The sequence below is a fragment of the Schistocerca serialis genome, chromosome 4 (genome assembly GCF_023864345.2).
Source record: "Schistocerca serialis cubense isolate TAMUIC-IGC-003099 chromosome 4, iqSchSeri2.2, whole genome shotgun sequence".
Taxonomy (NCBI): Eukaryota; Metazoa; Arthropoda; class Insecta; order Orthoptera; family Acrididae; genus Schistocerca; species Schistocerca serialis.
The window spans coordinates 469,989,904-470,003,040 of NC_064641.1; the positions used below are offsets into that span (position 1 = coordinate 469,989,904).

The 13,137-nt window shown below is 37.4% G+C and overlaps 1 protein-coding gene across 1 annotated transcript in view; it reads right to left on the reverse strand.

The window, feature by feature from the left end:
• Positions 1–836: 836 nt before the first annotated feature.
• Positions 837–13,137, reverse strand: part of LOC126475120 (inositol monophosphatase 3) — a 35,182-nt gene continuing 22,881 nt past the window's right edge. The window contains 3 exon segments of the mRNA XM_050102714.1: positions 837–1,946; positions 1,949–2,013; positions 13,074–13,137. The exon segment at positions 13,074–13,137 is cut by the window's right edge and continues 45 nt beyond it. Of these exon segments, the coding sequence (XP_049958671.1) occupies positions 1,812–1,946; positions 1,949–2,013; positions 13,074–13,137 (264 nt within the window). The 3' untranslated portion in view covers positions 837–1,811.

Below are 13,137 nucleotides of genomic sequence, written 5' to 3' on the forward strand. Positions count from 1 at the left end.
CCAATTGATAATGAAAGTAGATAGATAAATAAATAAATAAAAACAAAAATTTTTAAAATAGGGCATCTACTACAAAGTGGTGTCAAGTAGGGCAATTAGTTCCATTATTTTGTATGCAGCTGTCAATGCAATGAGGTACTTGGGAAAGTACCTCTTGATACCAAAATTAAAAATTCTGCTGTGGAGTGCGATCCGTAAAGGACTTTGTAATAGAATGTATATTCTTAGAGATTATTGAAGACACTTCCTTTTATAAACAAGTGAGTGGCTAATAAATGTACTTTCACTATGCTTTCTACCACAGCACGAATACATCTTGAATATTGTGAACTGCAGCGTAAAACTGTATTATACACACTGCTTCCCACCAATGGACTGTTCACAGGTGCACCAGGGAAGGTGGGTGCGTGCGTGTGTGGGTGGGCGGGCGTGTGGGAGAGTGGGTGGATGGGTGGGTGGGTGGGTGGTGGGGGGTTATTGAGTGGCAAAGATGTGTAAGAAGAAGGAATTGTATTCTGTCTCATTCTTTCAACAATCCAAAAATTTTCTTTCTTAGGGGAATCAGACACAAATCTAAATCCTCCATATGGCTGTACTGGGATCTGAAGCTGACACATCCCAAATACATATTTCTGTGTAATATATAGTGCATTTTAATAAGCATATCTGTTTCACAATATTGATCTCCATCTGGTTATTTTTTTCCCTTTGTCCTGCAGGTGGTGACTTACAATTTACCATTTTCAATGCCTAAATTCAGTGCATATAGTGGGATGTGTTATCAATAATGTTATTGCTTTGCAAACACCTCCAGAAATAACAAAAATTATGATAGTTTCACATATTTATTTTCAATTAATAAAGATTGCAACATCCACCCATAAATGTATATCACTTTTGTTTTCACAACATTACATTACAAATAATACAAATCTCACATCCACAAGACTACTACATACATATTTATAAATAAAAATAGCTGCCCATAATGAGTAAAAATCTAGCACAGCTGTCTGTATCAAATCTTGATATTTTAGTACAAAAGCCTTATCCTATGAAAAATTATCAGAAAAGAGAGAGGAGATAAAATCTGTGTGAAAGAGAAAATGCAAAGGAGACAGATATATCACGTCTCGGGTCAAGAGATGAAGAAGAGATAACAAACACAAATAGCTACTATCAGTCAACACACACACAGAACTGAAATGACAGTGGACAGAAACAAGTGAAAAAGAACCTGCGAAAATGTTAGACGAAACACATTATTAAGACCTGAAAGAAGTCAAGACAGAGAAAAGAGCAAACAAAGTAGAAGATGGGAATGGTACTTACTGGAGAGAAGAGAGAATAAAGGGGCAGTCTCAAAAGAAGACAAAGTAAATATGAATTAGAGATATAATCCTTGTTCTTTTTAACTCCATTAAGACTTGCCTGGTACAAACAACTTCATTTTAGAACTTTAAAAGTGATGAACAGTACCATGGTAGATTTATGTAAAGGTGTGGTGCTTTCAAAACTTTAATTAATATCATACATAACTGGCAGGCATAATTGTACTCCTAAACTCCATCCCACGTTAGGTACAAACTCCTTAGTTTACAGGTTTTTTCATTTTTGCTTTAGACTTTGCTTAAGACTTTCCGCTCTCTTGGCCACTAAAAACATTACATATCAAATAGTTTATAATGTTATACAATTATTTTTCCATAAGAGAGCAATTGTTTTCAGCTTTGTACCTCTCTGCTTTTCACAAATTTTTAAGCTACTGTTTCTTCACACGACTAAGCTTTTCTAAAAGACGTTGTGGTTCTTCACAGTAGCGAGTAGGCCTGCAGTGTTTTCAGCTTGAGTTGCCCCCATGAATAATCTATTGATTCATTACTTAATGTTGTCATTTGTCCACCAAGAGCTTTGATAACAGCATTTCCAGCACAAATGTCCCATTTAATTTATGGCAGTGGTTATGAACATAGGCGTCAAAATTTCCAGTAGCCACTTGTAATGACTTGTAACCTGCAACATATTTCTCTGTGATTAATATACAGCAGCATGCTGGAAGAAGCATTACAAGACAGAAAATATTACACTCATATTCCTAACATCTGTTTTACAAGCCAGTTAAGATGTACCTACAAGCCTATAAATTACCCATTTCTACTTCACTCTACAAACTTAACAAATTACACTGGTTTACAATTGTCCAATGAAAGTGGTTTATTCTACACAGATTTATAATGAGAAATTATAGTCTGAAAACATAATTTTGTTGACAGGACTATTTTGTGTACAGTTTGTAGGAATTGAGACTTTTGATAGATGTCGTGGTGTTTTGTTTTACAATGAAAACGAAATGCCTACTGTCTCAGCTGCATACACCAGCTTAATTAAAGAGGGTTACAAGATCTTGGAGGAATATGCTAAATTCATTGCAATATAATGGAAAAAGAAAAATATGAGGTAACTTCAACTGCTACACCATTAGGAGTGTAGTAAGGTTACAAGAAACTATGCACATTTGTTTTGCAAGTGAACAATTGTGACCAGTAATCTCCCTACAAGAAAGAGAACTGAACTGAGCAGTAATGGAAAATGGATGAAAAATGTGCAATGTGATAGCCTGGTTGCTCATGAACAGGTACTTCCTTACCCAGTTCACACCAAATTTGGCTACGAAAACAACTCATAAAAACCACTGGTGCAACAGGCACAGCATTTGCACAACTTGCTGCCAAATTCCCTCATGTCTAAACTGCATAGATATAAGAAGTTGTTTTTGTGGGTCCTGGAATTAAGGAGCTCCAGATGAATGACATTTTGGAGCGCAGTAAACTCCATATGAAAGAATGCATATATGGTGTGTTTAAATAAGTAACAGATGACTTTGTCAGTTGAAGAAGAAGAAACATCTGTTATAACATCTATTATAAAAAGGCACAATGAAAGAAAGTTTGTACCTTATATGTTAGTGGATTATTTTTGCAGGATAATTTCAGACAAGAAAGATGCTTACTGCGAGATAAAAGAGTGGCGGCTCAATTGTCTGTCAACATTAGTTTTCAAGAAATGCTATCATGAAGATATTATTGTTACAACATGGAGCTGCTGTAACACGTATATTTGAAATGGCATGTGTGGAACTGGTTTTTTTTTTTTTGGGGGGGGGGGGGGGGGGGGAGGATCTTGCTCTTGGTGCTTGGTTCCTATTTTAGCTAGGAATGATGGGTAAAAAGTTTTTGGTTTAGTCCAGAGCAGTGGCCATTGTATAGCCATTCAACCATTTGTCTTACTGTAGCTATGTTACAGTACATTTAGCAAGGTTTGAAGGATGAACCGGTGCTAGCAATCAGGCAAACTGTGCGAATCGATGAATTCCTCTTGCAAAATATGTTAATTAGTCTGAAATTAATGCTCAGCTAATGGCACAATTTGTATGTGTACCATTCAGATTTCAAATGCAAATATGTGCAAACAACAAGTTTTCTGGCAGCTTTTTGAAGTGTACCACTTCCATACTTTATACTAGTATGAACTGGTTCAAACTTTGCACGAACATAGATAAATGGATGAAGTCAAAACTATTTTTTTTTATCAAATAATCTCTATCCATTGTCATGATATGATGGTGTAACATCGAGGTAAATGTAGCATGTAAAATCCATTCTTTCATGAACTGAATGCACGGTTAATGGTTTAAAGTGATTCAAATTATTAATTTGAATCACTTTAGACCATTAACTTTATATTCAATTTGCATAAGAATTAATTTTACGTGCTACATTAACAGTAGAACTCCAATTATCTGAACTCCGGCTACCTGTATCGTTGATTATCCGAATCACAAAATAGTGATTCTGTCAACGTGCACTATCGATCTTCCCTTCATGAAGCTAGTGTAGGTGCACTGCGAACATTATGGGGATAATGAGTCACCATCACCACGTTGCTGGCCTGGCCCATCTGTTACTGCTCCTTTTGATTTCTAGGCAGTCTGTATGTCTTGGAGTTGCTGACTGTACATGTTGTTTTGTTTGTGAGTGCATTTCATCATTCACCAAGGCTTCCAAAAGAAAACGTGTTGTGTTATCATTAGTGGATAAACTAAAAATTATACAGCAAAGGAGTTACAAGTAAACAGCTGGCTGAGATGTTCAGAGTTGCACAAGTAACGATTTCAGGCATATACTTTCAAACTTTGTGTTAGTGCTTGAAAACTACAATGGGCATTCTTCAAGAAAATAATGAAGACAGCAACAAACAAAAATGTAGAAGATGCTATTTTCAAGTGGTTTTGCAGTAATGTTCTATGGGAACCAATTTTGGGTTTAATTCTTTGTGAGAAAGCTAAGATATTAACTCAGAAGCTTGACTGTTCATCCTTCAAAGTAAGTACGGGCTGGCTAAGAAATTTTAAAAACAGGCACAGTGTCAATGAATTAGATTTAAGTGGCGAGAAGTTATCAGCAAGGCTGCAGAAAATTTTATTAAAAAATTTGAAGTTGTACAAAACTCAGGATCATAGGAGTCTGCAACAACAAATGAAACTGGTCTTGTTTGGAAAGCCTTACGTAACTCCACCTTAGCATCTAAAAATGAGTGTAGTGCTCCAGGACATAAAGCTAGTACAGACTGTGCTACAGTACTTACCTTAGCAAACTGTACAGGAAGCCACAAAATACCCCTTCTGTTGATAGGGAAGTCAAAAGTCAAGAGCATTTCAAAATGTGAAAAAGCTTCCATTGTTTACTGAGTGGTACAAAAAAATTTTCATCCCTGAAGTGAAAAAGCAACAAAAATCTCTAGGAAAAGAAGGCAGTAAAGTGATTGAGACTGTTGATAATGCAGCAACTAAGGCCACTGGAGAATTGTTGGAAAGAGGGAATGGCCAGTTCACAACAATCTTTTTGCGGCCAAACATCATAAGCTTGTTGCCACCACTGGACCAATCTGCTATCGAAACCATGAAATACCATTCCAGAAGGCAACTTTTAAGGAAACATTTGGTAGAGAGCGAAGACAAAGAAGGTATGTTGGGTAACAATAAAAAAATTAATTTGAAAGACTGTGCTTACATGGGGGTGGAGGCTCGGAGCTTGGTTAAAGCAGTCACATTAAGATGCAAGTGAAACAAGTTGAAAGGTATATCAAATGAAGAAGAGAAGGAAGAGAAGGAAAAGGAGAAAAAGGAAAAAGAAACTCAAGAAAAGGAAATGGAAGTGACAGGAGAAGATGAGGATGACTTGTCACTTGAGGAATTAAGAAACATTATTTTGAAAATTCCTGGATGTTCCAAAGTCAGTAGTGTGTGATTTGTCAGATCCTGGGTTTCAAATTCTAAATGATTATGAACTTATTGAAAGCATGAGAGAGGAAAGTGTTGAGCAAGATGACTTTAATGTTGAAGTTGTAGCAGACATGGGACCATCACATAGTGAAGTGTTTGCCCGACTTGAAACTGCGTTGAAGTGGATGGAGCATCAGCTCGAGCGTGACCATATGCAACTTCTCAATGTCAACCTGCTGTGTGAATTGGCTACCTGAAAATGGATGAAGACAGTCAAACTGCTTACTTTGACCAAAATGTTCAGCAAGCAATGACTTTCAGCACCTGTACTGTACAGTTCGCTATATAACATGCACGTCAAAGTGTGGCATTTTCATATTAATTAATTAATTAATTAAAACTTCTTTTTCTTTAAAAATATTTTTTCCTCCCATTTTCAACATACAGTAGTGTACATACAATACGTAATTACTGCAATTAAAATTTGCAGACCCTTTTTTCAAAAAGCACCCAATTATCTGAATTTTTGACTATCCGAATGGGTCCATTCCCAATTAATTCGGTTAATGGGAGTTCCACTGTACTTCGACTTTACACTATCATATCTCAACAATGGATAAAGATCATTGGATTAAAAAAAAATCATTTTAACTTTATCCATTTACCTACCTTCATGCAAAGTTTGAACCGATTCATACAAGATTTTTTTTTTTTAAATACAAATTAATCTCCAACACATGAAAGGTGGGAAAGTACAGGAGTAGATGAGCTGACAGTAGAAACGATTAAGGCACCTGGAACCAAATGGTTACATCAGATGCTGGAGAGTGATACAAAAGGCATACGAAGTGCTGGATGATAGGAAAAAAGGAATTATAATACAATTGTTTAAAAAAGGAAGAAAAAAGAAATACACCAACCACCGAAGAATCACATTGCTATCACACTGTCAGTGGAAAAGATATAGAAAAGAGACTGAGGAAAAGCCTAGAACGTCAATTTGAGGAACAAATTCCAAACTAAAGGGGAATGATAGATCTCATTTTTTCCTCTTCATCACTTAAAGAGAAGAATTGGAGGAGGAAAGGAAAGGACCTGATCGTAGCATATTACAGAGTACCAATGGGTACAATACGACAATGTTTGAGAAAACATAATGTTCCTAATTCATTAACTAAAAAAGCAGATAATGTATGGAGGTTGTGAAAGCATTGTACAAGTAGGAGGTGGAAGAACAAAGAGAGGTGTTCAGCAAGGCACTTTGCTTTCCCCATTACTCTTTGTAACACTTATGGACACAAGCATAAAAAAATCAAGAAAGTAGAAAAAGAAGATCTCAGCACTTTTGCATTTTCTGATGACATTGCCATTTGGGGAGAGATGGAAATGGGAGGTTCAGAGGAGACTAGTTTACTGGAATAAAAGATTTCAAGAATTCAAGTTGACTGTGAGTAAGAGCAAGACAGTGATAAGGAAGATGGTTTGGACACCCACACCTCGTAACATTGTAAGGTAATGGGGAATAATATGGCCATACAGCAGTTTTGCTGGCAATGGAAATATCAGCTATGGAAAAAATGGCTGGGATGTGCAAAGCACAAAGACAAGTCATATATTTATAGACTCATCTTTCCCCGATAAAGAGAAGGCAGCATTCAGCAGTTTCAGATGGTTTAAATTAGTTGGTTACATAACTGCATATAATTACTGTACATGAGTTTGCACTTAAGTAAAAAATGTAGGGTGTGCTTGTAATGAGTCCTTGGATCATTGAAATAGAAGTCATGTGAAAACGAGCTCTTCCAAGTAGTTCATAATTTAAATTTAAAGCACAGCAGCAGAAATATGTTGGGCTGGTGTACTTCAATCAAAATGTTTTATAGTAAGAGTTAAGTTATAAAGATGTTTAGAACAACTGCAAAGCAAGTCATTATTTTATTAAGAAGACACCATTCAGTTTCATTCTTTGCGGTGCCAGACAAGTATTTGTATGAGTCATATTTCGTGTAAAGACGTCATTAAATGAAGTGAGAGGGTGAAACTGTGTCAAAACATGGCATTATTTCTAATTATGTAAATCCAATAGCATGTCACAAATTAGTTCTGATTTTAATTTTCCATGCTTAAGAATAAAAGTATGTATTAACTACAGAGTGAAAATAGTGTAATGCAAAATAGACACGAAAATACTTGTTTTGTCTTTTTATGAGCGTCGTAGTTCCATTGCATAGTGCATTTTTTTAATTGCAACGAATTATAAAATTATGTGGTGATAAATGTGTGTAAAATTATATAATGTATTTAGGTTTAAGTATTTAAATCTTATAAAAATTGTAAACGAATTGTGGCCATGTTTAGGAATTATTTTGATTAATGTAGTGTCACGTGACCCAACTCAGGACTGGGGATATGAGCAGGAAGTGAGGTCTTTGGTGGTTGTTTCTTGTGGTGGTAAGCTTGGAGCGGCAAAGTGCTGCGAGTGTAAGCACGGATGCCGGTGTAAGTAAATAAACTGTGAAGGAACAATGTGAAAGTGTGTAGGTGTGAGACAGTAAACCAAGTGTACAAACTCCATCGATTATTATTTATCCAGATCGGGTTTGTTTATGAGCTTTAATATGCATGGCCACAAAATCAGAAGTTTTTTTTAATATAGGTAAGTTTCAATCTGAAATTGTAAAGTGCACCTCATTTTGCACAAGGTTGTGGTATAGACAATTGGGTATTCAGTTCAATGCTGTTCAAAGGCTAGCCAATATATGAATCATTATTAGAGGTGCAAATGCAACTGATCACTACCATCCCATTTCGCAGATGAGCCACAAGTAAAATAGGTAGTGAACGAGCCCCATTACAGTTGCAACATTATACTGGAAGGAGAGAATGTTGAATGTGTGGAAGGTTTTAGTTATCTGGGTACTGTCGTTTCAAGTGATGGAAGCGCCCAATTAGGAGATTTAAATAGAGTAACAAAAGGACCCAGCTTCTTCCACCAACTACGAAACCTAATCTGGGACAATGGAGTTCCTCTGAGAGTTAAACAAACCATATATAAAACATATCTCTTGCCAATCATGACATATAGTCTGGAGATATGTATAGTATATATCTGTCAGGGATATCTACATAAATGATCTTTTGGATAGGGTGGATAGCAATGTGCAGCTGTTTGCTGATGATGCTGTGGTGTACGGGAAGGTGTCGTCAGTGAGTGACTGTAGGAGGATACAAGATGACTTGGACAGGATTTGTGATTGGTGTACAGAATGGCAGCTAATTCTAAATATAGATAAATGTAAATTAATGCAGATGAATAGGAAAAAGAATCCTGTAATGTTTGAATACTCCACTAGTAGTGTAGCGTTTGACACAGTCACGTCGATTTAATATTTGGGCGTAACATTGCAGAGCGATATGAAGTGGGACAAGCATGTAATGGCAGTTGTGGGGAAGGCGGATAGTCTTCTTCAGTTCATTGGTAGAATTTTGGGAAGATGTGGTTCATCTGTAAAGGTGGCCACTTATAAAACACTAATACAACCTATTCTTGAGTACTGCTCGAGCATTTGGGATCTCTATCAGGTCGGATTGAGGGAGGACATAGAAGCAATTCAGAGGTGGGCTGCTGGATTTGTTACTGGTAGGTTTGATCATCACGTGGGTATTGCGGGGGTGCTTCAGGAACTCGGGTGGAGGTCTCTAGAGGAGGGGGGGCATTCTTTTCGTGAATCGCTGCTGGGGAGGTTTGGGGAGCTGGCGTTTCAGGCTGACTGCAGTACAATTTTACTGCCGCCAACTTAAATTTTGCAGAAAGACCACAAGGATAGGATAAGAGAGATTAGGGCTCATACAGAGGCATATAGGCATTCATTTTTCCCTCGTTCTGTTTGGGAGTGGAACAGGGAGAGAAGATGCTAGTTGTGGTACGAGGTACCCTCCGCCACGCACTGTATGGTGGATTGCGGAGTATGTATGTAGATGTAGATATAAGAGAGAAGAGATGAAATACAAGCATATGAAATAACATTTCTCGGGTCATTCCTTCAAAAACCCAGGGGGGAGAGAAGGGGGGGGGGGGAGGGAGGGAGTCAGGAATGAATTTGTAATGAGAGATCTCCAGGTGACCTTGACCAGGGAGGAAAGAATGAGTGCTGCGAGACTGAAGTGGTTTGGTCATATGAGGTAAATGGACCCGACTATTTGGAGGTGGATGTAACTGAGCGGCCTACAGCTGAGCTGCTGTAAGTAGTTCCCCGACAGGTTGCAGTGTGCTGCATGCAGTAGCTCCATATGCCTACTGCAACCAGTCACATCATATGATTCTGTGAATGACTCTATAATAATGTCTCAATGTTGCCACAGTGCTGCATCCTTCTGCACTTCATAGTTGAAAGCTGGCAACAGCATTACTAGCTGTCAGGGATCAACTTACATCGATTCAACTACAGGTTTGAGTTTCAACACTCAAAGGACAGCCAGCATCAAAATGTACTTATCTGAAAATAGATTTTTTATGAGAATTAAACTGAGTGTTTGATACCAAATAACATCACTAAAGCAAATCTCAAAAAATGGTCAGTCAGTTGGGAGCTGGGCAGGCCAGTATCTGTCTTGTGAAGGGGAATATTCTAGTATAGCTGAAAGAAACACACAAAAATAGATAACAGTACACACTGCTTTCTTTTTTTAATATAAGTAAGAGGAATTGGGGAAGTTGTACGGGAGAACGGGGATGGGTATTCTCAGAACATTGAACATATTCAGTAAAGAGTCACAGTTTTGTTTGGCCTTTGGGAGAAACTGAACTGACAGACACTTAAAGATAGACAAAAACTATTCTGAAAAAGCCTACTTACAAAGTTTCAAGAACTAGCTTTAAATGATTAATCTAGAAATGTACTAGAACCTCTCTTGTATTGCTCCCGCAGGGACTGCAGCAAGGACAAGATTGGTTTAATTACAGGGTGCAAAGAGGTGTTTAAACTATCAATCTTCCCATATTTTGTATGTGAACAGAACAGACAGATGCCTTAGTAACTGGTACAATGGGAAATATCCTCAGCCGTGCACTTCAAAATGGTAGTCAGAGTATCGACACAGAACCAGGGATAAGAATGACTTACATAATATTGAGAGGAATCGGGCCACGGATAAAAGAAAGCCACACTGGTGAGAGTATACAACAAATAAGGTACACCATATGTCTTTGTAATTTCTTTCCTGTGGCACCTATGGTCAGCTCCTGTTACCCTGCTCACCCCGACAATGCTCTTGTGAAACCATATGAGACAATCTGATCACCATTCCTACCTCAATGTTCTTGACCCTACAACATTCTCTGCAGTACATTCTTCCACTGCCATTTCCAGCCTCACCACTGACAATATATACAATGTTAAATGTAGTTCCATATGCAATACTACTCATGTTGTTTACTAGCTGACATGTGCAGCTTTCTGCATGGGGATGGATCACCACAAAACTGGCACAATGCCTGAACAGACACCTGACTATGGCAGGTGTTCCAACAGTACCCCACGAGGCATGGGTGCCTGCAAATACCCATCAGCTTGCCCATAAGCAGGCACAAGTTGTATATGCAACCAACCAGGTGGTTCTGCTTCACCGTATTATGCCCACATGAGCCACTTGGTCAGGCCTGCCCGTGGGAGATCAATCATGCAATACAATCGCTTAGGCTATGGCCAGCTGGCTGACTACCCACACAACAGGTATTTGTCCACTGCTGGTAGCAGCCTGGTCTAAGGGATATCTAGTATACAGTTGCTGAGCACTCATTACAGTCAAACTCTAGAGACACAAATGAATTTATTTTGTTCAAATTTACTATGGACTATGTTACACATCAACCATATCTAATTTTTATTCTCGAGTTCTATCCAATATTTCTCCATTTTTCCTGAGTGGGCCTCATTGCGCTTCTGCAATCAAGCAGTTTCCAAAATCTTCTAGCATTTGTGGCCTTTGAAATATCTTGTTTGTTAATGATACTCCTATATTCTACTGTATTATTTTTGTCATTGGTACTATTACATGTTATTATGTTGTTTATTGCCTCTGGTATGATGTTAATTTCTGTAAATATACTCCTTTGCTTCTTTCAGCCAGTTAATTTTGGTCTTTCAATCTGTATGTATCCAAGATGATTTGATCTATTTTCTATGGTGTTGTTTTGATGTTCCCATATAGGTTTAGTCCTCTCTTGTTAAAGAATGTTGTGAGATTTTCAATTTTCTCATACAGTCCTTCAATTGGTCATAATTTGTATTCTTGATCGTCTTTCTTAAACCCCTAGAATTTGTCTCTCCTTTAATTTCATGTTCTTTAGCAGACACTTCTTTTTAATGGGATATATTCAACTATATACAGACTTCACTTTCTGGTTTTATCACTGGATTGTAGTGCCTGAGTTTTATGATGAAATTAGTTTAGTTTTTCGTTACAAATATTTTAGTAAAACTGGTATACCATTTACATCTTTTTTGCTCTTCCATGTAATCCAGTAGTTGATAGCCCAGCTGGTGTTATCCATTCCCCCTATGTATTTAAATTGCTCCGTACACTCATTATTCCTTAGCTGATAGCCCTGCTTGTTATCCTTTCCCTACATATTTAAATTTCTGTACACACTTAGCATCCATTACCTCATATACTATCATTGTCCTCTACTCTCACAAATGCCTGCCCCCCCCCCCCCCCCCCCACCCCAGCCACTCCTCACATTATAGGAATATGTGATTCCCAGAGCTAGGATTGTGTTACCTATTTTTTGTATCAGCTGTAGTGCAAGCTGCACCTCCTGCAGGCAAATTATGGCCAGCCTGTTTTTCTATTTGTAAATGTAACTATTCATTTAATGATTTTTTCCTTCTATAAATGAGAATCATTGGTTTCTCATTCATGTGAAAATATTCAACAAAAAAAGAAAATAAACACTGACAACAGACTTATCCTCAGAACTGATGCAATCTTCTGGTTTTAAGATCTGTAATGACACTGATAGTTTTATCTCAGTTTTTGTGTGGAGAATTGCAGTCCCTGCTCCCACTGCTCTCTTCAATACCTGAGGTGTGCATTGCACACAAGAAGCCAAAGAGCCTCCATAATCTACATACCCTAATTTTATTTGCTCATCAAAAACTTGTGTCAGGTCCCAAATTGTTTCTTCTACAGCACTAGCTCAGTTCCGGCTTTTAATAATGGAACCTATATTATAATATATTCATTCCAAACCCCAATGACGACTCATGGGTGCTGAGTTTACATTTATGTATGAAGATATGTTAGTCATACAAGAAAGCAAAGTATCTGAAACTGTAATGGTGAAATGAAGAAGTTAGAAAGAATATACGTCAAAAGTAGATCCAAACACAAAGACACTGTCTTTATAGCATCAGTCACAAATAAACATATTTCCTGAATGGGTAATGTAACTGAACCAAACATAAAATATTATTGCAAATACTGAATATCTAAAGATAGTAAAGCTTTCAGAGGGAATTTATATCTCTTTGTTAGACTTATGTCAAGAACATGCAGACTGCAACTAAAAATACAAAAGAAAGTAAAAGTAACTTTGAAATCTGGTGAAAAATATAAGGAAAGGGGTGTCTTCCCCCTTGAGTTGAGGGAGTTGAAGACCCGATAATCCAACTTCACCTTCTCTTATTTTTTCCATCGCCCTTATTAGAACAAACTGTAACTCAAAACTTACGATTCAATGTCTATCACTTAAAAAAAACTTGAGCTTAATTTCTATGTGAATAAATACCTGCTCCTCCAGCTTCAACAATTTCAGCATCATTTCCAAATGCCAAACGTGTAATGTTCTTTGT